The sequence below is a fragment of the Poecilia reticulata genome, chromosome 23, assembly GCF_904066995.2.
Source record: "Poecilia reticulata chromosome 23, P_reticulata-male-v2, whole genome shotgun sequence".
In the NCBI taxonomy this organism is placed as follows: Eukaryota; Metazoa; Chordata; class Actinopteri; order Cyprinodontiformes; family Poeciliidae; genus Poecilia; species Poecilia reticulata.
Window position 1 is genome coordinate 17,358,577 of NC_088852.1, and position 27,266 is coordinate 17,385,842.

The 27,266-nt window shown below is 40.3% G+C and overlaps 1 protein-coding gene across 4 annotated transcripts; it reads right to left on the reverse strand.

Annotated features, from left to right (window-relative positions):
• Positions 1–1,640: 1,640 nt before the first annotated feature.
• Positions 1,641–26,190, reverse strand: zgc:165507 (monocarboxylate transporter 2). Of its 4 annotated transcripts, none has more exons than XM_008401479.3 (5): positions 25,827–26,190; positions 16,656–16,898; positions 11,807–11,950; positions 8,480–9,280; positions 1,641–8,379 (listed from the first exon to the last, which is right to left on the reverse strand). In XM_008401479.3, the coding sequence occupies exons 2-5, from the start codon at positions 16,867–16,869 to the stop codon at positions 8,099–8,101; spliced, it is 1,440 nt and encodes a 479-aa protein (XP_008399701.2). In that variant the 5' UTR covers positions 16,870–16,898; positions 25,827–26,190; the 3' UTR covers positions 1,641–8,098. The 4 variants fall into 4 exon arrangements, with proteins under 4 accessions (XP_008399701.2, XP_008399703.2, XP_008399702.2 ...); XM_008401481.3 differs by lacking the exon at positions 25,827–26,190 and adding an exon at positions 25,441–25,794; XM_008401480.3 differs by lacking the exon at positions 25,827–26,190 and adding an exon at positions 18,399–18,674.
• Between the last annotated feature and the right edge of the window lie 1,076 nt (positions 26,191–27,266).

A 27,266-nucleotide genomic window follows, 5' to 3' on the forward strand; every position in this document is an offset into this window, starting at 1 on the left:
TCTCAGCAGGTCCACACAACATGTGGCTTAGCTAGTTACTCCTAGCTACGTGGTTGATATCATCTTACACCACTGAACTTCAAGACAGATGCACAATAGAATTACGAGGCAGTGACATCCACCAACTATTAACTAACTCCTGGTTGTTTTTTGATGTTCATGTTGTGCTTAACTGTTACTTTGAATGTACAGCCCTTTAACAAATCTAGTGGAAAAGCATAGAGAGAAAATGAATTGAGCTAAAACTACTGGAGTAACTTCCAGTAGAGAAAGGTAGCATCTCCTCTGATCCCCTTTATTATTTAACCAACAATTGCCAGTGCAGTGTGGTTGGTGTGAGAGCTGGAGTCACAACTAATTAAAACAACCAACCAAAAAGCTGGCAGCAAAACATGAAACACTGTTTGACGATGTTTCGATGGCAGTTTTCTTCTCCGTTTGTAACCCAACAACGCCTCCAGTTGACCTTCACACAAGAAGTGAACTCTTGCATCTTCACAGTGACCCCTTACCGCCTGAGGCTTTTCAGCCATCACTGACACACATGGCAGCACCAAAACACGGCATACTAATGAGACACCTGGGAGCCATAGTTAGGGAGCGGTCTTGTTTAGATCTTTAATCTGTGGGCTGGGGAATGTGGCTGAGCAGAATTAATGGAGGGATGAGACTTGATTAGTAGCTCTCTAATTGGTGGTCTGGATGATCTGGACGCATCAAAAGCTTCATCTAGGAGTCCAGAGAGGAGATGCAAATCCCATCCTGATCATTTCACTTGTTGGCTTGTTAAAAGATTAAAGGATCAAAGTGTCGAAATCAATTCTGGTTGTTACAGTTGTGTGACAGACGTTGTGTCTTTTTTTTTTTCTCAGCCTCAGGTCGTTCATCCCTTCCTGTCACAGTCTACCTGGTGAACGTTTCGCAACCCTCTGCATGTGAAACTATTGTGAGTTTGGTCAGAATTTTGTGGGATGTTTGTTTATGTGGAAAACAGACCAAACTACTCAACTTCCTAAATCCGTTTTTTCAGCCACAGAGCAGGATGGATAGTTTAGAGGAACAATTGTCCGAGGCTGAGAGGAAGTAAGTACTGTTGGACTAAAACACTGAACTCCTCCCGCTCTGTTCTGGTCCGATATGGTGGGTAAACATCCCACCAACACCTTCCATTTGTTTCCTTTGGGATTCCAGTAACACGGAAAATAAAATGTTGCGGCTTCTCAATCATCCTCCTCCATATTTGTGAACTTGTAATAATCGTTCCTCTGTGCCATAATCTTTGCCTTTACTAACAGAAACCACCATTATGATGTAAACTGCAGTGAGAGGAGCTCGGCTTGGTGTGTCTCATCAAAAACTAACATTCAGACCGAGCATTGACTCTAGTTGTGACAGAGACTGCTAGTATTCTCACACCACGCTTTAAGGTTGCCTCAACCCCTCAGCATGTTCACACCATGCTAGCAGAGTTGGCTTTTAAATCGTGTAATGTCATTTTGTGAATGTGATGGGGGTTGTCAATATTCAAAATGGGGTCTAACACGTATTCCTGACATAGATATCTCATGTTTTAGACACATGTACATTTCATTTGGGTCTATCAATTTGTTTTCTGGTTAGAGAAACAGAAGAGACAACCGTTGGTATTTTATCCTAATATATACACTTTATTTGTTCAGAATGATAGGTGAGACATAAGTCAGTATGTTTTACCCGTGTGGTTCTTTCCCTCATGACAGTTGCAGAGGTAGTGGAAGGACTCACACATACTGAGAAAAGTAATGCCGTACAGAAGAGTTGACCTGACGAGGAAGCGTACAACGTCTGCTACTGGACTGAGCACAGCACACACACAGCTACACAACTGCCATAAATGTGGTTATACATAGAATATATAATGTGGTTATACATAGAAACCGTCTGTAAGTATAAGTACAGACGGTTTGAATATATGGAGATCAAGTGATAAATGTGCTAGTTAGATTTAGCATTAGCATTCGGTTAGCTACATAAAACAGTATTTACAGGAACAGAGAGACTGCAGAGGTTTGTAAACAGCACAAGCTGGAACAGATATCCGAACCCCATCAGAAAACACCGTCACTGTTCATGCTCAGTTCGCACAGCACAGTAAGGCACAGTTAGCTAAACAGCTACAGATGTTACAATCCGTTAGCCTACCAGTAGCACACTGTCAAATCACTAAAACACAAACTGCTCTTCTCTTCACAGGAACATCAGCTCAGGACACACAGGGTGAGATTGATTCAGTAGATTAGAACTTTGTCAAGTTACAAAAAAATACCATGAAGAGACAGAGATAAACGTGGCTTTTATTTAGACATTTTGGCTCATTTGTATATTTCTTTGGAAACACGAGAACGTAATGTGGGAGAAGCTGGTTGTATTTTATACACTTGCATGATAAAGAATCTGCCTATTCAAGATTTCTTAAAAATATTCCAGATCGTCAGATTAATTCTGGTATCAGATACAGATAACTGGAGGAAATACAAAATTCAGTTTTCAAATTAAAATGGTATTTATTAAGGGTAAAAGTTATCATAAAATAACTCGGCCCTTTGTGACACTGATGAATAATCTGTGATCACACACCAGGGCCTGATGACTGCTGTCTGGAGTGGCTTAGTCAAAGTCTAGACTTACAAACGATTTAGAAAACCTTCCATCTGACTGAAAACTCCTCAGATGCGAAAAACTGTTACTGTGGAACCACCATCTTTACTGTTCCACAGAGTCATGTTGGGTTGGACAGCTTCCAACTGTAAAAATAAGTTCAATATTTAAAAACTGAATTTTATATTACCTTCGATTATCCTGGTCTGGTATGAGCGTATTATTACTGGACCACTAGATTATCTCTGCCTCTTTACATATTTAACAGTGTGAAAAAGTAACTTCAGCTAGTCGATCAAAAGAAGAAAAGTTAAAAAAATAATTTAAGGAGCATAAATCTTAAATATGTATGAATATATCCCAAAAGTAAAGAGAGCATTTATTGGTTTTCCAAGTCATTCATGTCTACAAAAATAATCCAAGAGGGGGATATTAATCCACATTCTTTTGTTCAAATTTAAGCAAATCCTAAAAGGTATCTTTTCTTTCAGAAAATACAAATAAATATACAAATAATAAAAAAAACTTTTAATTTGATAAGGCTGTTGGTGCACATCACATTTTATTTGTTTATATATGATTTAATAAATAACATTTCATTTCCATGACTTTTTATTGGGCTTTACAGATACAAATAAATGCACTGCACATTAAAAAGTATTTTGAGATTAATAGCATATAGATTTGTACACAGCATCAGTTGGACTTCCATAATTCAGACTTAATATTTCAAGTAAATCAGATTTCTTCTGATCATCAGAAGTGCTTCAGTGCTCATTCTCTGCTACTATTAAAAAGCTGAATGCTAAATCTAATTCATTCATATATTCTGTTGTTCTGTTTCAAAAGATAAACATTCTGTTGTATTTTTACAAGAACATGTAGAAGTCATGGATCAGTTTATGAAATAAAACCCTGGAGAGGAGACAGAAAACAGATTTAAAATCCGGTTGGAGCGGTCTGCCGCCAGCAGGGGGCGGTGTTATTTGGTAGACTTGATTGTACAGACAGTTCTACTCACTGAGCGCAGGAGAGGAAGGTACATTTCAATAAGTTCAAATCTCACAGAAACGTTTATTTACTTCAAGTCCAATTTGAAAAACTGAAACTCACATGTTATAGATTGATTGCACACAGAGTGATACTGAAGTGATTATTTATGGTAAATTTACTGGTTGTGGCTAAAAAAAATAAACCAAACCAACTGTTTACAATGTTAAAAGAGAAACGTTATGGACAAGTTACAGCTAACACAATCATGGGTCAGAATGCTGACTACAGTTTTATCTTCCACAAAAGGTCGCTGCTAAAGTAGAAGGCTGTTTAAGTGTTAGCCAAGAAATACAGAAAGTTGTGTGGAAGGTAAAACAAGATAAATAACCTTAAGGCTGTGAAGCACAAGCCATTTATCAGAGCACTTTTCAGCTTATCTGGATTTTTACACCTGATCATCTCCCTCTTAGCAAGTTCAGCTTTTTCTACTAGAGTTTTTCCATCCACTCAACTTTCAAATGATATGCTTGACTTGTCTTGAGTAACATTTTAATTTTGGGTTCTCAATAACTGTTAACCATGATGTTTAAAATGAATAACTAACACTTGAAACGTATCAGTCTGTGTGTAAAAGATCAGTGTATGAGTTTCACTTTTTCAACCGAATCAGTAAAACAAACTCAACAACATTCCATTTTTCCATTCTGTTGTATCTAAGTAACACCAAGTTAGTCTTAAAAAAAAAAAAACGCAACACAGTGGCTGAAACCATGAGCAGAACAGGCCCTGTTCTGAGATCAGTAGAGATCACTCTGCCTTCACAGCAGATTCATCTCATCAGCTCATTAATCTGAGCGTCATGTCGACTCCTGGGTAATAACAGAATGTGGCTGAAGGTGAGAAACACAGATGGACATGTATTTTCATGATTCGTGGTACATCTGTTAGCTGAAGGCCGGAGAAAAACCAAGACAAAGGCATCCGCCCCCCTCCTTTCCCTTTTGTTTACGATTGCTTTCAAAGATCAAATTCATTTCGGAATCAAAATGTGTTTGGATGTTTTTTTCTGCATGTAACATCTTTGGTGGTTCTTGCATGAACGGTGTCCCAGGTGGACTCTGAGATCCTGACCCAACCCACTGCCCAAAGTCTGAAAATTAACAAAAATGTTTTCTATATTTGGGTTTGATGAGTAAAAACTTTGACCTGGTGAGGATCGAGTGCTTAGCAACACCAAAACAGCCCTTCAGGTCTGTTTCAAATCTGAATAATAGCTGGAATTATTAGCCACCTGTGGCCTATTGTCATACTTACAGTAGTTATACAGTAGTTATACAGTAGTTATACAGTAGTTATACAGTCGTTATACAGTGATCAATGCAAAATTGAACATGCAGTTAAGGAATGGAAAACATGTGGGCACAACTGACAATAGCTGCGTTTACACTGACCATATAATTGTGCAATTTGACATTTCGAAAACAAATTTGCTTAATAGAAACACGCCAATTTTGAAAAAACTCTAATTTTTTCTATAAAAAGTTGAGGTGATTTTATTTTTGGAAATATTGAAACTGGTTCATTTTGCAAAACTGCAATGGAAACACTTTGTTTACATCATACGAGTCACATGATCATCAACTGGATGTTACCACTGGTGCAAACTATGAAGAAGAAGGCAACAGGAAGTAGCTCATGGCATGGCATGTTTTTTAATTACTTATCATATAAACAAACTTATTTGTGGGTGATTTTAATTGTGTTGCTTATTTAACAGAAACACTGCAATTCCAAAATTGTGTTTTTTCGACATTAGCAGAATACTGACAACATTTTGCGCACATTTGTAACAGAAACGCAGCTAGTGGGTTTCTTGTGCTGCCCCTCGGCAGAATGGCGCCCTGGGCAGTGAGACGTTTTTCCACTTTGTCACTGAAAAGCAACGGAAAACATGCCGCCTGTCTGTGTGTGCACACCATACGCTAAACAAGGCTGGATTACAATTTCCAGCTAGTAGAAGAAGTGTGCAACACATGTACAGTAACATTCAGGAATGGAAATGGTCAGTCAGTTAGTGAAACAACGAGACACAGAACAGATTCACTTAAAGCTTTCACATTCCAACGCAGATATGTTAGGAGACAAATGGAACAGGTGTGAGTTTCTCTTTATCGCAGCAGGAATAAAATGTCTCACATTTAACACAAAGTTTGTCATCTTCATATTGTTTTGTCGACTATTTACTGTACAACTACCCTGCAATCGTTACACTGCATTTAAATTTAAGGCAATGCATCACAGACTGGACTGCCACTAGAAACACATTTCCCTGTATATTTGCATTAATATGAGAGAGAGTGTATTGCTCATGGGCTCTGCCTGTAGACGGCCCCCAATACGCAGACAGGGTTTTGGTCCTTAATACCTTATTAAGGCCCACAGAGGAAATTACATTCAACCGTAATTAAATTCAGTGAATTGCAGCAATTTTAAAACAATGTCAGGGGGTTGAAGTGTGGCAATTTGACATTTAGTGCAGCATATTTGATATGAGAGTGGGACTATTGTACCCAAGACGGTTAATGCAGCATTTTTTATGACTTGATCAAAGGTTTGCACAGGTTTTATAACACAGCTTTACAGTGCTCAGGAGGACAGAGTAATATATGGATACCAGCATCACCAGCTGTGACCACATCTGTTCAGTTTTTAGAAAAGTTGGAGTCAGTTTTATTCTGTTAAACCCCTTTTAAATTGTTTGAAGAAAAAAAATTAAAATCTGCATCCAAAGCAGTATTCCTATATAAATTATGAAATACTCATGCCAGGCCAGTAGGTGGCAACACTGTCAACATTTACTCCATCAAAATACAAAAAAGGAGAAAAATTAGCTATACTTAAGCTAATTTTGTCTCTGACACCAATTGCTATTTTTTGCTTTGAGTTCCCCCCCCAGTTTTTATGGCAACCTCAAAGAAAAAGGTGAACGTTAGAAAATGTACTGCTTTGGTTCCCAGCAGAAAACAAAAACATAAGTATGCTGCGATATTAATGTTCCTTCAGGTCTTCGTTTTGTGATGTTAATATGACAAACAATATTTTAATACACAATGGTAACCCACAGAGTAAATCATTAACTCAAATGATTTACAGGTGGAATCAGACTGCTACAATTTCTGCAGTATTTATTGTTATTCTCGTCTCCACGGTTGTTATTAGCGACACCATGACCAAATTTAGTCCGCACGGGCAATACGTAGAGGGGCGTGTTTACTGAAATGATGCAATTTGAGCGCCCTGCGCCATGTGGACCTCTGTCAAGCCTAAATCAAGCATTACACTTAACAGCTTATTTTCATGCCTTATTACATGAAATAAAGAGTAAAGTCTAAAGTGTAAGTCAAGCATTGACGTTTCAAGATGCAAATTTAAGTCAACTCAGAAGTGTCTGTTTTCATACTGTCCTATGTTGGTTGCGTTGCCAACACAAAGATCAAACATATTCACTTTTGCAGCAGTGACGCAGGAAACTACAGCAAGTTACTTCCTTGTGTATTTTGAGCGTCGTTCTGTAGAAGGCCGCTTTGAGTGCAGAGGCTTTTGACGTCTTCTTGGATAAGGGAGTTGTGTACCACCAATACCATCAAATGGTTTGATGTTAGTTGAAGCTATAATATGCTGTGAAATTTGCTTTCACAGAAATTACTGACCGCGAAATCATCACTGACACACGAGACCCCAAGTTCAACTTTTTGGTCCAGATCAGAGATCAGTCACACCCCCACCAAACGAACTGGACTTTCTAGACAAAGTAGACTTTGATTAAAGCAGACTACAGAAGGCTGATGTAAATGCACCCAATGTGTTTTTTCACAACTGGATCTATGTTTGATTTATTTAATTAGCACACTAGTTGAATTTCTGAAGGATCTTTAAACTGTGGAAAGCATCCCGCTCGTATTTTCTTCATATTGGAAACCAGGGGAAACCAGAATAACCGACTGATGTAGCTTTTGGATGTTTGAACCTGGGTGGTTTCAATTCAGTCAAAGTGAATCAAAGTAAGTTGTTTATTTCATGAATAAAAAAAACACTCCAGTGGATGGACCTTAAGTACATTAAAATCAGCAGCATATTTGCAGTGTCCCAGAGAAATCGCGCTTATCTAGAATTAGTGTGGAAAAGATAGGAAGTTTGGTCTGTAAGTTTCTTATGTTTACCGCCTTTTTATTACAGTTGTAATCACAGCCAGTGCGCTATTATAAACAGATACTGTACCTCACCGTCCCTACAACACAACGGTTGCTTTGGCAGTTATTTTCAGAGAACTACCAATGAGTGCCCCAACCAGAGTGTGGTTGATCAGTGAGAGGCAACTCTTGGCTTGGAGCCCAGTTGATTTATACTTGAAGGTGTTGCATGGCTGCAGCTGGGGTGAAAGGTCAAGGTTTGGCAGTGCAGAACGGTTTTAAATGTTGGTCTCTCTTTGCATGGGCTCTACGTCTTTTTGGTTTTGGTCGGTCAGGTCTTCGGAGGCCTGGGCCGCACCGTCAGCCTCCTTCTCATAACGAACTCGGTCGGGATCTTCCGTCTCAGTTCGTTTGTACATCTCCCTCTGCTTACGCTCACGCTCCAAGAGTCTGTAGTTAATGAAGTTTCCAATGAAAAGCCAAATACTCGCCAGGATGACAACACTACCACAGCAGAAATACATGTACTTGTAATTTTTGGTGACGTCGACAAGTTTCCCTGAAAGAGAAACCGAAAGATGGTTGAGTTGCATGCAAGTGTGAGGTCATCAAGTCAATATTACATTTAAAACAAAAAGTGTTGAAACCAGGAAAACTACCTGCTAATGGTGGACCAATGAGAACAGGGCAGCACTCTATAATTGTTGTGAGTCCCACAGCACTGGAGAACCTCGGAGCTCCAACCAGGTCCATCAATGTCTCAAACAGCACTGAGCTTACCATGCCAAAAGCAAATCCAAAGAATACTGCATACACCACCAGGCCAGTGTAGCTTTCCACTAGTGGGCAAAGGATATGGCACACCCCATTGTACAGCACAGCGAGACTGAAAAAATACTGGATCTTGGGGCGAACCCATCGTGAGTTGGCCAGCAGCCCCATGGAGGGTCTGGCAAACATGTCCACGAAAGCCAAGATTGAGAGCAGGAGGGCAGCAGAGTATTCATCCACACCCATGTCTTTGGCATAGGCAGCGAGGAAGACAATGGGTGCAAAGAAACCCAGGAACATTATGACGTTGCCTGACAGGTAGATGAGGAAGCCCCGATGCTTGAACAGCGTCAGGTCCAGGTACTTGTTGACTATCTGCCAGAGGCTGCGCTTTTCAGTCGTAGTGGTGACGGCGGCCAGCGCCTCGTCCTTCTTGACCTTGCCGGGCGGCGGTCCAAGCGGCCTCATGAGGGAGCCGGCCACGCAGCAGTTCAGCAGCAGCCCGCCCAGGATGAGGAAGCTGCCTCTCCATCCAAACTGGTTAAAGAGGTACTGGTTGAGAGGTGCCAGAGTACTGAGAAAGACTGGGCTGCCTGCCATCGCTAACCCATTAGCAATGGGGCGCTTCTTAAAGAAATATTTGCCTATCATTGTCAACGCTGGCTGCAGGTTGAAGGCCAGTCCAAGTCCTGCAAAAACGTACATGAAAAGGACATTCAGCAATGATTAGTCCTCAAGAAACCAAGTAAAGAAAGTAACATACGCAGAGTATCATTACTTTTTCTAAATTACTGTTGAACTTTTCATTTGATGAAGAGAAGTACATTCCTTTCAAATAAAACAAATAATATGTAAAGTGATGTATTCAAGAACTTATATTCTAAAGACCATCTGATTTCATAAGTACTTTCTGTCAAAAACTGGTTACCGTTTCTATTTCAGTTTCAAAATGTAACCATGACGCTGAATGCATTTAAAGATACAGTAGTTTCTTGTTTTTAATAGTATAAATACACTCCACAGTAACATTTATGACTATTTGGCTGCATAATAACACTATGACAAGTCATTTAAATCAGTGGTCCCCAACCTTTTTATTACGGCGGACCGGTCAAGACTTTGAAATTTTGCTGTGGCCTGAGGGGGGTCGGGGGGGTGTGAACTGTCAGATAAGGCTTCTGCATGTTGGTGTTCCCGCTAAAGCCTGAATATACCCAATGTGGGTTGTCTTGGCCCTTTTATTGCAGCCTGTGGGGTTTTCCCTGACTGGGAATGAGAATACAACCTGCTGAATGTGACAGGTAGCCAATCAGAAAGCGCAGTGACGTAAGAGCAGAGGGGAATCCCAAACAGCTGACATATGAGCAACTGCTACTCCGGTAAATATTGGAGATGATATGTGGAAATGTTTATTATTACATGTAAAGGTCATTATTATATATGAATAATACTGATCCTCTTGACCACTGCCCAAACGCTCTCTGACTCTGGTTGCTATGGTAACGTTTATATATCCCTTCAAAATAAGATACAAATGCGCCACAAAAACGAACATTTTACTTTTGTGAAAATTTTAACTCACGATAATGACTAACTGGAGCCCTGAGCTAGTTTCTCTGCAACGAGACGGTTCCATCTGGGAGTGATGGGAGACAATAACACCTGAAGTGTTGCTTTTATCCACAGCCTGCTTGGTCTCTACGTGGTGAAGCAGCTTGAAGCTTCATTGCCTCATTAGCAGCCGGTCGCCACATGTTACGCAGAGCGGCTTGTAATGTGGGACTCACCTACCGGTCCGGGATAAATCCATTCTCCTGTCTCTTCTCTGGGCCTTTTCCCCTTTGCAAAGAAACTTTCCAAAGAAGCTGATCCGTTTCTTACTTTTTCTTACTAATTTTGCTGCTTTCGGGCTCAATGTTGGCGGCGCAAGTAACCGGGAGAATCCGGTTAAAGGATTTTCAAAATAAAAGATCCTCTATACTCAAATAATACATAAAACGGAAATATTTAATTATTTCTTGCGCAGCCCGGTACCAATTGGTCCACGGACCGGTACCGGTCCACGGCCCGGGGGTTGGGGACCACTGATTTAAATTACATATTAAAGATTGTTTGTGTCATGGAAACATCAAATAGGATTATACTTTTTTTTTCAATAGAATGAATACAACTAATTATCACCCAAACATTTTAGGTCTTGAAAGATTGAAGCTGCCTTCATTTTGAACCTACACACATTGTGTTGGGATCATTTTAAAGTTAGATTGTGATTATTATTAAAGTTCCTTTTTCAAATACTTTTTTTTTTTTTTTTTTAAGATTTTACAGTAAATAAATAAATACTGCTAGAACAGGGTTTCCCAGCCCTGGTCTCAGGGCTTCTGCCTGCATGTTTTACATGTTTCCCTGCTTTAAAAAATACAGATGACTGAAATTCAACCAAAGCCTTTTAATTCACCATCAACTGAAAACAGGTGTGCTGGAGCAGGGAAACATCTGCAACATGCTGCTCAGTTTGTCCAGAGGACCAGTGTTGAAAAATGCTAGCATAGCTGAATGTAGGGGTTGCTAAGTGCTAAGTTTTGCTCTACATGTAATTGTCCAAAACGTTGAAAAACAGCAATTACATTACCTAACGTGTTAGAAAAGATGTACCTAATTATGCACCAAAAACGTTAAGCAAAAGGAAAGCTGACTAAGCAAAGCCATCAGCTTCTGCTTGCTAATGTTAGCATTTCGCACCAGAGAGGCCCACATTCCTAGATATTTTTGTAGCTTTTTACTAAAATATGTTTTTGGTGATTTTTTAGTATAATAACATAAGTTTCTCATCATATAGTGAAGAGTGGAGTCAGCTGTTATCAACCCGTTCAGTACTCTGCTAATGGCTGCTAGCTCCTACACAAACTTTAAATGCCATAAGCTAAATTTTATCTTGTTGTATTGTCACAATATTAGATTTATGCTTATTAATATCTTCAGCTGTTTTCGAGTAATAAATTCAGTCTAGTATATTATAATTTGCTAGACGTCCATAATAGAAAGTTGGAAGATAAAACCATCTAATCTAAAAATAAAGAGCAGTACTATGACTAAACAGATTAAACGATGCAAACATGTTTCTTGCTACACCAGTTTTATTTTAACTTCTCCTTAGCGAGGTGGAGGCTAATCCCACCGTCTCAACATGGACTTCCTGAAGTGGACAGGCTTACCTCCGATGACACCGATGCAGATGTAAAGCTGCATCACGTTGGTGCAGAAGGACGCTGAGATCATGCCCAAGGCACAAAGGCAGCCGCCCATCATGACGATGGGTCTGCAGCCGTACGTGTTGACCAGTATGCTGCTGATGGGACCTGCAGCGAATAAACAGAAAACACACAGAGGCGTACACTGAAGGATTTAATCTGAAGACTGGAAACAACAAGCAATGTCTGCTACCAGCGACCTTTCATATTATCGCTTCAAAATCTGTGAGCGATGAGCGGCTGTGTGTAATCACTCTGTCAGCGTGAGAGGAACATATTAGCTGCCTAACAACATCGTCCTGTCAGATGAGCTACAAACCGTTTCTACGTCTCTCTGTTGTGTTAGATTTACTCTTTTAAATAAGACAAACTAGCCTGACTTTATGTTTTCGATCATTGTCAGAATCAAAATATTTCTGTCTTATTATAAATAAGATGAGACAGAATTATCTTCCTCTTTATTATTATCATTATTATAAAGAGGGAGACAGATAACAGCTTTATTGATTTATTTACTATAATAAAGACTATGCAGCTTTTAGTATTGGAGTCTGCTAAACTTGTGAGTGCATGAGTGGTAAAATTTTTTCTTTTTTTTTTTGGTACTTTCTTAGCCTAATATTTTTGCTACCACCTGGAAGATGAGCTATATTTCTAGCAGTTCATCATAAAAACCACAGACGACTCTGAGTCATCGCTGAACTCGCTCTTCAGGAATCTTTTCCCGACCTTGAGGAAAGCTTCCCTCATTACCATTTGTATTCTCAGGGGAGGAACCTGAAATTGGCCATGATGAGGACTTGGCTGATTACGCCGTTTCTGGCTGGGAGACGACGAGCGTTTTGTAAAAAGAGGTTGACTTCATTACTCAGTGGACCAAAACCCAGAACTATCCCAGGACCTCCACTGTACCGGCCTGTTTGCCTCGTTTGTAGAACACCTCTACACATTTCATGAGTAGTAGTGAACAGAAAGCCATCATGGTCCTATTAAACCATCACTATGTGTCATTAGGTGAGTTTCCATTGACCATATAATTGCACAATTTGTCATTTTGAAAATAAACTTGCTTCAAGGAAGGACGACAATTTTGAAAAAATATATTTTTCAATAAAAGGTTTTGGTGTTAGGATGAGGTGTGTTTTTTTTTTGATTGTATTAAAATTTGTGGACTTTGCAAAACTGCAATCGAAACACTTTTTCCACATCACACGAGTCACATGATCAACAACAGGATGCTGCCACTGGTCAAAACCACGAAGAAGAAGACAATAGGAAGTGGTAGGAGGATGATGGCGCAGCATGTTTTTTAATGACTTGTCAGGCGAACAAACTTATTCACGTTACAATAATTGCGTTTCATATTTAACGGAAACACAACAATTGCTAAATTGTGTTTTTCCAACATTAGCATGAACTTGAGCATTACTTCACCACTTCTAGATTCCTAAATATGTTAAGCTGCTGCCATGTTAAGTAATAAATTAGAGGCTAAGTGCACATTTAAAAAAACAGGCTTCCTGTTAAAGGGAGGATAAGATGGGAGATCAAGAAACAAAAACATGTAGTTGATATGTTGGCTTCTATCAGGCAGCTGCTGGTTTTAAATGTTCTGTCTTTAGACTTTCCATGACTGAAAGTGAATGCAACACACTGGTTCTAACAACAAATGCTCCATATTGATCTTAATCACATTGCTGCACTGGAAAGTTCAAACACGTCACGACATACTACATGTTTTAACTAGGCCAGATAGCTGCGAGAGTTTCTCTCTGAAGTTTCCGACTGCTAATTTTATAACATCTCAGTGTTACCACACCTCATTCTACTGAAGCGTTTTGTTTAGAAGTCACTTCGTTTGACAGATTGTCTACATAACCAGTTGGACAACAAATCCTGAAGAGGTAGACTTTATTCAGTCTGCATACGTGGCTGAGTGGTGAGAACATGATTAACAGCTTCACAGGAAACAAGGAAGAAAACCACGTCGCTGATTCCAGAAGTCAAAGGAATCATTTTGAATTTTGTTGGCGCTTTAGAGTTCAGGAACTGAAGAGTGGCATTACCGCATCCAGCTGTGGCATCAGATAGGCAAAGTTGCTGCCTCTGGCTATGTTTGACCCAGAGGTAGCATTTTATACTCATAACATAAACAGTGTCTATAAAACGTATTCGTCCTCTGATGTTTAAGTGCAAACTGATTTCCACAAAATAATGGCAATTGAACAAACACATTTTTTCTATCCATCCCCTGACTTATACTTTTCAGTAAACGTTTCTCTGACTTGTGTTTGTCTTCATGCTGTCCTGGTAGCCAGGAATACTGATAAACCAGAGGTCTTTCACACACAGTGGTCTTTAAACTACAATCACACATTCCACTCATTGTGAGACTATTACCACTACCTGGTTGGATCTGTTAAATTAGCTCCATCACTTTATAGGGTAACATATAGGTCCCCCACCTCTCATCCAGTGATAGACAACAATCCTAAAAATTCTTAAATCTAACATCTCATTTAATTTACTTGTACATTTTTAACTTCCTCAAGCAAATAAAGAATTGTGAAAATATAACTCGTCAAGCACTTCTCAAGGCTGCTTTGTTTGTGCAGCTGACTCTTAGTTCTGCACGTTGTAGACAAGGTTACCACGGGGCAGTGTTAATAAGGGAAAAGGTCTTTTCGGTCATTTGGAAGGACTGGATTATTACCTGCGGGTGTCTGCTGCTTGGCTCATTACCAGCTAGCCTCCCGGTAATGGCGGCGCTGTGTAAACAGCACACAAAAAGCAGCTGCAGGGGAATTAGAAAGGTGTTAAACATTCAGAGTGATGGAATCGCCAGTATAATAGGCAGGACAAGAGAGCAGGTGTTTAATGAATAGCTGATGAGTTCAATCAATATGAATGAGTGAGTAACAAGAGCCACTCACTTAGTACCTGCACATATTGACGGAGTCAACACATGATAATGACATTCAGTCTGTGGAAAGCTTTAAAAAGGAGATCTGTGAGTCGGGATCTGACCACTTATCCGCAGCTATTCCCCCGCTGCAGTCTGTTAGAGGCAGGCCGATAATGAGCAACAAGCAGCCAACCTCGTCGGCGTTGGAGTGTTTTCCCGCAGCTTCAGAGTTTAAGCTAATGAATACTGCCCATGATAAACAATCAGACACATTCCCTCCAGTTTGTAGCCATCATATCCACTGGATCCCTCCAGAAAGACTGGGTTTGCAAATAAAAAAACAACAACAAATATAGACTGCATTGCATCGTCAACATACTTTTTAATATTTACTAAATGTCTCTTTGTTCTTCTATCTGCTGTGTCCGACTATCCAACCTTATCATGCTTGTTCCTGACCGGCACAGATGGCGGCGGCAGCAGAGGCTCTGATTGGAGCATTACAGCGTGGGCAGATGGCAGCCATGGTGGGCCTGGGTGAGCGATCTGCTGAACGCAGACCATTATGCCGGGGCCCATGTCCGGCTCACGATCCATTCCCACCAGTCAGAAGCATCTAATGTTTCAGTCACCTGTCGTCTGATTGGCTGCCTTACCCAGCTATGTAGCAGGGTTTAGTTCAGAGGTCACCAACTCCAGTCCTCGAGGGCTACCATCCTGCAACTTTTAGATTCACCTCTGCTCCAAAATGTCTGAATTTCCTCACCAGCATTCATTTCTCTTTGCAATAGGCTGGAAATGAGCAATTTATTTGATCCAGGTGTGTTTGAGTAGAGACACATCTAAAAGTTGCAGGATGGTAGCCCTCGAGGACTGGAGTTGGTGACCCCTGGCTTAGTTAATCCATCAGGGATTAACTAAAATCACTGATCGTGATTGAGATCTGTAATTAATATTGTACAAACCACCAGGCCTGAACTCTAGTCGTGACAGTCACTTCCATCTTGTTCTGGTACAGTGTCAGGGAAAGGGCAGCTAACATATCTGCAGACCCCACACATGCTGGACACAAACTGTTTGGACTTTTACCACTAGGACGGTGCTACAAAGCGCTCTTTACAAAAACTAACTTCTTTTGTCAAAAACAATGTATATATACCTAGTTACAAACAATGTTTATGTATTTGTTTATATTTTAATTGTCTTCATTGTGAACAAAAGTAGATCTGAAGTCAAATATTCTTTGCCTCACACGAGCATATAAAGCTGATTCTGAACATCTAAAATCAGTTTTTTGGTCAGTAAGAAGACATAAATTTAATGCCATTTACTCTTTGTCTTTAAAAACATATTAAAGTTTGAACTTGTCCAATGTGTTGCTGCCAAATTATTTTGCTAATAATTAGCTTAGCTTGACGAGCTCAGCTAATTAAGATAGGCTAATCTGGGAGGAAATATGACTTCAGATTTAACTTCCCGTCATAAAGAGATCTGTTCAGTTTTATCCAGAATGCTATTTCTTCTTCAACTGAAAGTTATTATTATTGGACCCAAATATCAACGTGGTTTAGGTTGTGTCTTTGTTTAAGACTCTTATTTTTAAGGAAGAAAATAAATTGTTTTTGATTTGCCCTGTGGTGTTGTAAGCAACGTAGCATTAGCAGCTAGCAATGCTAAAGGCTACTTCCTAGCCTTACAGTTATTTTAAATGACTGACTGCAGTTGATCATGTCTACTTCAAAATCTAAATCAGTAAACAGTTTCACTTTAACACATATTAAGCTGTGCTGTCGGTCCTATCTAAAGTACAGATAAGTATGTTAAACATGAGTTCTGTCTAACATGTGACAGGTTTACAGATAACAGCAGATAATCTAGATTACTGCTTCCGCTTTCAGGACTACTTGCCTGCTGCATACATGACAGCCAGCATAATGGAGGAGATCCAGGCCACCTGGCTGTAGGACGCATCAAAGATGATCTGGATGTCTTTGAAGAAGACTGTGATGGCTTTGGGGAAGGCGTAGGAGAATCCGATGGAGATGAAGGATCCCAGCACCACCGCCCACCCCCACCCACCGTCCGGTGGGGGCACGGCAGTACCTGCGGTGGGGGGTGGCATCACTGGCCCACCTTAACGCTGAGTTTTCACTGCAGCGACAGAAAAAAAAAAACAAGGAAAATCAAGATCAATGAGTAGAAAACTTAGGTAATAAGCTGTAGTTTTGTGGATTGTTTTTCATAAATTTGCACCTTTCATTGTTCTGAGACTTGTGACAAGACCTTCATCGTGAGCTAAAACAGTCTTTCATTTCACAGTTGAAGTTCCTGAGCTCGTTTATGATGCTAAGATGAGCCTAATTCAGCAGCAACATCAGTTGCTACAGTTACCATTTAGAAAGTGTGTTTACAGGAAAATGTCCCTGATTATTACAGTCAGGCCTGGGGCTGTGTGTACAGTACACACACATCCAGGATACAGTAGCTCTTTCTTTCCTTTCATCCAGGTGTGACAGCAGGCAGGCATAAAGAAACATTCCGGAGCTCCATGTCCGGGTGTACAAATAGTACACACACACACTGACGCTCACACACACACACATGCATACACCGTGTGTGTGTTTGCTTGAACTCAATGTACCTGAGAGAGCAGGCCCCGCCCCCAGTTCACCTTGAACACCTCTCTCCTCAGGAGATAATGGAAACATTAAACATTACTACATGGGGGTGGAGGGATCAGGTGACAAAAACGTAACATCAGGTCAGTCGGAATGTTTCTGAGCAGACACACCTTCATTACCAACAACCTGTTCACAGACGCTTTGCAAACTGTGGAGGTCATGCCAGGTTTTCATTATCAGTTAGCTGTTGCTTTGGATTGTAATTAGGTTAAAATGCCAGCAGACAGCTTTACAAGCAATCAGACAGTTTGCGTGTTTGCAAAGTTAGATGACATGCAGACCTGAGTAAAGCCAGTTTGAGGTGCTTTAACTATACATGAGCGGGATCATGTCTGAGCATTTTAAAGGTGGGAATTTACCAAAGGTAATACTGGGATCATATGTATGTGTATCAACAGACCAGTCTACAGATTACACATCTCCCCCAAATTCTTACATTTAATTCAGATTCCCCTTGAGACTAAAACAATCTACTTTTTTCCTTCCATTTAACTTTCCATTGATATGATTGGATACAGCGCTCAAAAGCAATTTTAAGGCTTGGAGTGAGTCAGTGATTGGACAGCCATCAGGTCATGACTTTGCAGTCCAGAATAAAACGCTTCATGACTAAAAATATTTTTTTGCTGACCTGAGAAACAGAATTTTGAGTTGCATTCATTTTCATGTAAGCCAAACCATGAACATGAAGAGAAATAACCACGAATTCTGACTGTTTAATAAATCAACGGAAATTTTGAGGTTTTGAATCAAACTGCAGCAATAAATAAAACTTCACGATGACAGTCTAATTTAATAGGATAATTAACTAATAATTATCCTAATAAATTGTAGTCAAATGGAGCAATATGAAGACATAACTACGCAAGTTCAACCTGTTCGTTTGCTTTTTTTATCATTTAAATTAGAAATATACAATAAAATCAAAGACATCAGAAAAAAATCTGAAGTTTCTCAAAATTCGACTTACCTTTCTAAACTACTTCTATCGTGCTCTGCTGTCTGCCATGAAGGAAAATTGTTTAGCCACTCAGAGTCGCTTCAGTTCCAAACATCTGGTGTATCATCTCAAACACGTCCAAAGTGAACTTATTAAACAACTATTCAGTGATTTGTCTACTTATCTCTCGCCATTAAATTCCCTAGATCGAGAGCAGGGTGAAGTGTGTGGCCTGGTACGGGGCGGAGTGTGTGTACCTGAAAGCAGCCGGCTCAAACTCAACCGGCAGGATGACTCTTCACTTGTCAGACTGACTGAATGACTCACAACAACGATATTAGAGAGAGCAGGCTGCTCTGCTTCCTGCTCTAATCTGCTCAGGTTGTAATAAAACCAGGTCAGACTATATAAAGCAGCAGTTACCTGAACACACACCGGGATGAGTTTGACAAATACGATTTGGTTTGTCTTAATGAAGGGAGATTTTGACTGAAATAAATTAATCAAAGTATTAATAAATATGCATATTTAGATGACTGGGTGACCATTAGTACGAGCCAATATGTAAAGATGATGCTTCTATGTGTTTTTATGATGTAAAGCACTTTGGAATGACTTGTTGCTGAAATGTGCTGTACAAATAAAATTTGATTGAGTGATTGATTAAATAATGTAAATACAAAATAGCTACATAGCTACCCTTTCGAAAGGAGATAATAGCAGATAACTCTGTTTGAGCCAATCCAAGCATTTAGCTCACAAAAAGTAAGTGAATATTCATCAGTGCTGACTGAATGTCTGCATAGCGTAGAATGAGATTTAGTAATGATATTCATATCAGTTCAAACTATCACAGCACTTTTAATCTAACATTGTAAACAATATATTGTTCTTAATGTTTTGTCTGGTGGCATAAAGATTTAACTACCAAACTACATTTTTTTACAATTTCAAAAAAATTGATACAGAAACAGATTCATAGAAAGATGACACTACAACGTTTATTTTCCTAAAGCCATTGAAATACAAGGCAGATACCTAAAGGCAGAGTTACTTTTCCTTTAAGTCTTTTAGTTTCGGCAGCTTCTATTTTGTACCATAAAACTAATGCATCAATAATTTGACCTTAAATCCATTTTCTCTGATAATGTTTGAAGTCGTGGCAGGCTGGTCCAGCAGTTAAAGGGGTCTGGATCTGGATCCATCACAGGATCAAGACATGAGACCAAGAGCAATTTAGAACTGTTAGTAACCATAGTACGAGTGTTCTTGAACTGTAGAGTGAGAATTTTACAGCTTCAAATAGCTTTACTGGGAGCATGACTTCATAGCTGGGGAAAAGATTGTGCCTCAGCCGAGTTTGTGTTGGGAAATGTAATTTGGAGTATCAGTCCCTTGTATTTCTGTTTTAATCAAAGTTAGAGATTAAGCTTTTTTCCCCTACAGCTCCACACAGAGGATCTAATCCATGCTAATCAGATTACAGACAGCAGCTCTCAGCAGAGATGCTGGTTTGGACTGAACGCAGCGACAATGCATGCCGGTTTCTTGTAATCGATAAGCAGCTTAAGTTGATGGGTTTGAATATGAAGCTCCAAATAGAATGACCATAAAAAGAGCAGCGGGTTGAGTTTAAAAAGGGAACAGTGCGGCTTTGCAGAACGTGTTCATAAATGAGCCATGTGAGTGCAGAGGAAGTCAAGCAAAGCAAAGTCACTCTTCTGTCATTACAATGTCAACATATCCTAATGTTGCTTCCAACGGCCACAGTCAATAAGGCCATATCTGCTGTGTCCTTCACTGGATGGTTCGGACAGAGTTCTAGTGGGTTTATAAAGTTTCAAGGCATTGGATTAAATCAGTTGATTTAAATTGACACAAACTGACCTAAAAAATGTGATCCAGTCTGTAAAAGTTCAAAACTATGGAAGTGTTTTACTGTAGGAGATTGGAAATCAATTCAAAAGTGGTATCTGGTTAAAACTAGACAGTTTTCTTGTTTGAACTAGTTTTATATCTTGTCAGGCATAAAGGGGCTCATATGACCCCGTTTCTTCTAGATAACATCTAAAAATATGACCTTTTTTTCTTAACTCCTGTTGTCCTCATTTTCTGTATATGAGGAAAACATATAGAGATCTCGGGTCATTTTGACCCGAGGACAACAGGAGGGTTATTAAAAAGAGAATATTTTGGTTTTAATGACATGTACGTGTGATTATAACAATTTTTTAAAATCTATTTGGCTATTTCTAAGAGCACACCTCCTTTCAGAATCAAATGAATTTGCCCATTTCCATATGGTGATGCAAGTCTTGAAAAGCAGTCAGCAGTTGAATTTATTCTCACAGGTCATTGACCATATAATTGCGCAATCAGACTTTTAGCACTTCAGTAGAACAGCGACCTGATGAACAGGCTTGACAAAGCGGTAACCCGACCCCTACAGTCAGCGGGCTCCAGCGTGACCACCGCCCCCCCCGCCCTTCAACTGAGTCTCATGCTGGGACTTAAAGTTATGGCAACGCAGGCTTAGCTCTAAGGTTACCTCAGTGTAATAGCACTCATTTTGTTTGACAAAGAGTTCATGATTAACATAATTATGGACTCTGAAGGTTGGACTGAAGCACAGACCATTTACAGTAAACGCCACAATGTTCGTCACAATGCTTCAGGTAAACACACTTGACCTTGAGTTGGAGAGGGCAGGAAAACGGGCAGAGAGACAACAGCCCCTTCTGAAAGCTTCTTTCTGTCTGTCTGTTAAATACATTCAGGTGATAACACCTGTTCTGCTGAATGTTCAGCCTCTGCACTTTGAAGTTCATGAGCTAATTCCTGAACAAGAGCCTGGAATGGAAAGGTCCCCTTCGGTTGTTCCATGCGGACTGCCAACACCTATGTTCAGCAGCCAATCCAGGGCTTTCCTACTGCCACACCTCTCTGACCTCATGGACAAGGTCAGAGGATTGAGGTGTTTCTACTGCTGTAAGTTAGTAACTAAAACCTTATTTATAGAGAACCTTTCATAATATAAACACCACTAAGTACCTCACACTAAACAAATAGCTATGAAATCAAGACCTATTGATTAAAAGTATGCATGTAGAAGTTCTGCTTCCTGCCCATTAAGAGCTCTCCAAGTCAATACAAGAGTCTTAAAATGAACTCTGAAATAAACCACGGACCTTTGCAGACTGTAAGCAGTGGGACTCAAATGATTTAGCCAGAAGTCTGGCAGCAGCATATTGAACAACCTGCTACTGTTTTATGGAGGTTATGCTCCATACATTTTGTGAAAGATGATTTGCAATACGCAGTGACTAATGAAAAGGACAACTGTTTACTTTGGTAATAGTTGTCAAATGACAAGAGCAGGAGTGAGACGTGCCAGATGTTCCAAATTATTTATTTTTTCTTTATTTTGGAAAGATAAGTATTTCCACTTTTCTTTGTTTAGCTGAAGAAAACCATCGAACATTCTCTGTTTGACTAAGACTAAGCACTTCAGTAAAGTGTAGTTAAGAAAGAATATTTACAACTAAATGTCATCTGCATAGCAGTGATACCAGGTTCAAAGAATTTACCCAAGAGTGAGCAGATATAACAAAAAAAGCAAGGACTCCACAATAGAACCTTAGGTACACCAAGAGGGCCTGGACAAGGACGCGAAGTTCTGCTTGTTAATGTAACTGAATGTTGTTACCCAGCCCAACAGAGCTGCTATAAGTCAAATGACAATACGGCCAGGAAACAACTAAAAACTATATAATTTATATAATCAAATACAACAAGAACTGCTTCCTTTTAACTACACAATAAGAGCATAAAACATTGATAAAGAGTTTCTGAAGAAGAAAAATGGCTTCTGGAACAAGTGCCATTTTTGTTCTTCAGGTAATGTTGTCCTGAGATGAATTCAGGTGGTATTGCAGCTAAATGTCATTAAATGTCACTATTCTCTAGAGCAGGGGTGTCCAAAGTCGGTCCTCGAGGGCCGGCATCCTGCATGTTTCAGTTCTCTCCCTAGTGGTTGTAACAACCTCGTCAGCAAGTCAGTGTTATGCTTAGGCCTCCAATGAGCCATCATTTGATGCGGGTGTATAAAACCAGGGAGAGAACTAAAACATGCAGGAGGCCGGCCCTCGAGGACCAACTTTGGACACCCTTGCTCTAGAGTTTAGACAGCAGCATCTTACCCCTGACCACCACCATCAAACTTGGTTTTGTAAATAAAGTATAATGAGCCTGCCCAGATGTTGAAATATACCACTGCTTTTCAGAAAACCACAACATGGAGACCATATCAATGGAACTGTTTAGGACTCTTACATAGGAGAAACTTCAAAACAGACACGTGAATATGAGCTGTAAAGGTTCCAGCTTGGCTACAGGAAATGGCTGCATCTGGCCAGCATGGTATTCAGCACATCCCATTATAAACCCGCTCAGTGTTGTTTTTACACTTGACTTTGTGTGCAGATTCAACAGAGAAGATAATGATGTGAACAATGAGATATGGGAGGTAGAGCTGTCTTATTGGTCCAACACATCCCACGGATGCTTGACTGGGTAGAGGTCTGTGAAATAGACAAAATTCTTGTAAGAATCCCAGAAGCAGCTTTGCTTTGGGGAAATATGCATCACCCTGTTGAGAGAGGCCACAAAATGGTCTGAAACATTACTAAGCTAGGGGGCAGATGTCAAAGTAACATCCATATGGATGATTGGACTAAAGGTTTCCCTAGAAGGACATAGAGCACTGCACTCCGTCTACCGGTTCACCTTCTACCTAATATGAGTAACATAATGTAAGCGATACAATCTTCAGACATCTACACAATTTAAGCAAACATGATTACTCAGAACAAGTCATCTTCTTCCATTGTTACAAGGGCCAGTTCTGATGCTCCCATGCTTGTGGTTGACGCTTTCAGTGGTCAGGAGTCAACATGACCACCCTGAACTGGACTTGGCTCCTCGTGTATATCTCCAAACCTTGATGATGTCATCAATTCACCAGAGTTCCTTCCAGGGATGGCACAGATACTGACCACTGCAAACCCTGGGAGAGCTAAAGAAGAGCTAAAGGTTTGGAGATGCTCTGACTCAGATGTCCAGCCATTTGACTGAGTTTGGTCCTGGTCAAACTCGCTCAAATTTTTTCTTACCCCACTCCCGGATACTAAAAGAAAATTTGAAAATACGACCCAAGGAATTTTTTTTTAAAAAGTTTTTCTTAATGGAACTTTCAGTCCCCAAAGCTCCTTTTTTGGCAAACGTTTCCATGGTACAGTCCAAAGCATAAGACCATCATGTCAGCAGGAGATGAGCAGTAACTTTACCCTCTTCAGAGTGTTGACTGAGATCTCACTCAGTGTGTAGCTTTAAAGTGTGTAGTTTTCAGCAACAAAGCTACAAACAATGATTGTATGTCACAGCACCTGAATTATCTGGCTACAGAACCACCATGAGGTCTATGAGAAGGTGTGCAGCGGGCCTTCACCTGTTCACGGTTCACTCTTGGATTCCCCTATTCGCAGATTCTTCTGTGAAACGTAATTCCACATTATTCTGGGAAAATTAGCTTATTCGTCGATCTTTCCATATAGCATATATAAAATATTCAAAAGAAAATGTAGCTTGGAAAGCTAAAATACTAAGACTTGACACACTATCTGCAACGCAGTCAATCCAGGAACGTCATTCATCTTAGTTGTCACTGTCGGCTGAAACTCAAAGAGCAGAAGATGAAGAACGTGGATGTTAGCTGTGGTCTGCAGTAGAGTCAATGGGTTTCCACTGTGCATACTAATGCATAATAACATATATTTGGTGTTTGAGCTCTTAAAATATAAAGTTATAAGCACTTTCACATTGACTCTGAGGTATTTGTTGATGTTTGAGGTTGGTTGTGATCCCTCCTTATTCCAGGTTACACTCTAACTGTAACAAGCAATAAATCTGAACAAGCTGTATTTCATTGATGCAGACTTCATCGTTGCTTTTGAGGCGACAGAAACCACAGCTTCACTGGGTGTTTCAACCCACTGTCCTAGCCGTAGACCTCAGCTGACAACACAGTGTTTACTCTGGGAGAATTAATCCTAATCACTTGTAAATCAGAAAACATTTGCAGCCTTTAGAGATATTCAATACTTGAACAGACGTGTTAAAGAAAGACACAACCACAGTAGTGGTTTCTCAAAAGTCTGTTACTAATCAATTACGATAATAGTTTTTTATATATCTCAGAACAATAACAGTTTAAATCTCTAAATTTTACTTTAAGGATTTACTTGGAGTTGACATAAGTTATAAGTCAACTCCAAGGGAGGGGCTGTAGGCCACTTATGCCAGTTGATGGATATTCACTGCATTCATTCCACTGTAATGAAAAAACAAAAATCCAACCAACTAATTGGGCATGCTTCAAACTCCCTTACTGAATAAATAAATAAACTACCTTCTTCTGGGGTAAATTTCTAACCTGGATAAGTATTTTTTACCTTGGTAAATGGAAACAGAAGGGGGAATTTTCAAAAACTGCACTGATTGTGGAAAAGATTCCATTAGAGGAAAAAATGCCTCAACATATCAAAAAGGACAAAATGTCCACATGCTGGTAAACGTGTAACCCTCAAAATTCTGTCATATAGAATAAATAATCAGTATTATTCACGTCACCTCCTGGTCATTATGCTACTCCTGAATAAAACATAAAATGCTACACTCAGAAAGATGGGAGAGAAATGTTGCACTTCATTGATTCAATATCTTGATTTTACAACTTATGGCCACAGAGGCCGCTGTTGAGTAACTTCACAAGAGTGATGTCATGATGCTCTGTCACGCTCATTTTGAAAGAGGTAAATTTAAAACAAGCAGGTAAGTCCACATTCCGCTTTATAACCGCCTTATTCCTGTAACCTTACACCTACAGGTCAGTACGACGGCTAAACCAGAATAGAACTACATCAAAGCAGAAATACCACATCCTGATCCCGAGACAACCTGCTGCTTGGGAACTAGTCTTCATCACATCCTGTTGTGGAGAGGAACAAAAACTCACCATGAGGTTATCTACAGGCAGCTCAGTAGCATAAAATTCTGCTGCTGACGGTGTGGAACAGTGATTCCTCCGTGAGCGCAGCAGCTTAACCATACGGCGCTGCTGATGTAAGGAGAGACCGGATGAAGCCAGCTTTAAATCCCATGGCCTGTATAGAGCTAAACAGGAGGAGACTTTAAAATTCTAACATTTGACATTCAGATGACCGCCTTTCTCCACGGGCACTTGAACGCGTCATAAAAAAATGTCTTCAGGCATCTATCAAGGACACGCAGCAACCGGTCGCTATCTGTTAACTGTAGCGCGCGTGCCAGCGTCCTCAAACAAACCGACTGATAATGTCCAGGACCACCCGCCAGAGACACGCGGAGGTCTTCCATGGTTACCTTTTCAGATGAAATGTAGACGTCCGTGTGTGTTCACGCGCTGCCTGCCGGGCTCCGTGACCTTGCCGCGAAAAGATGCGTGTGTCCGTGGGAACGGGGTAGATGCGACTTTGAGTTCTAGTGTCTCTGCCCGCTCAGGCGCAGAGGCGGCGGCGAAGCAGCTGCAGGTGCTACCGCGCTGCGGAGGGCGGCGCTGCGCTGAGCGGCGCGGCGCGGCGCGGCGCTCCCCGGGCTCTGGAGCAGATCAGGGCGGCTCAGACCGGCTCCACCATCATATCCTCATCTTATTAAATATTCCTCCATCATGCTGCTGAGCATCGCATAATGCAGACCACACAGCCGCACAGCAGCATTTTCTTCACATCATAAGCTCAAACTGTAATGCATTTAATGATGACAAACACAAAGTAAGTAGTACATAATATGGAAGTGGAAGGAAATAATAAATGCTAATTGTTTGTTGTTTAAACAATAAAATCTGAAGTGTAGTGTGCATTTGAATTTACTACCCTTTATTTTCTTACACCTACAAATGTACAGTGTACCCCAGAGCTGTGCAGCTCCCCCAGAGTTACGCTACTCATATTAACATGTGGACTAGCCAGGTTGCTTCTAACTCTGCACAATAAGTAAATAAATATCTTGTCGACAGATAGCTGTACATCTCTCATTTTCCTCCACATGGAAAGGAGCATGATGCTGCCACTGCCAAGTTTCACAGTGGAGAGGTCATGTCACACCTTTTAGACTTTCAGATTATAATTTTTAAGAATTTTCAAGCAACAGAAACACCTTTGCACTCTTTAGAAATTTCCTGCGCATCAAGTGTTGAACTCCTTTTGGATCTTATCAATTTGCGTTTTTTTTTTTTTCCTGCAAAATAATTGGAGCTCATGTCAGCAGCGTTTGACGACATTCTGTCCCAGATTCCTCATCTGATTACGCCCAGATGCTCCAATTTCTTATTTGCATTTCCTGTAAGACATGAAACTGCTTCCTGCAGCCGATGGAGGTTCACTTTTAAACATTTCATTTCTCTGAGAAGTGTCGTCTGTGTGTAAGAGGAGTGCCGCAACCGCCAACATCAGACGCAATCTGGGTCATCTGTGCTCAATCCACGGGATTAGTTTGGTCACTGAGAAGCCTCCACATATGGTGCTGGAAGAAACACGCCTAGATGATGAAAAGCCAGAAAAACTCTGTGAATTTTAACTATAAGACGAGGCAAACTGCTGCTGGAGAAGATGGGCACTTGGCCTTTAAGATGTTCATTTAAAAAAACAAAAAAAGACAGAAACATAAAAATTCTGCTTTGTTCCATCTCTACAAAATTATTTTCTGAGCTGTGTAGTTTTATAAAACTAATGTGAGCTGTTCTCAGCGCTCTGCAGGTGCTGCCGGATTGTTGTTCATGAATTTTTTATCTTTACAATGCACCAA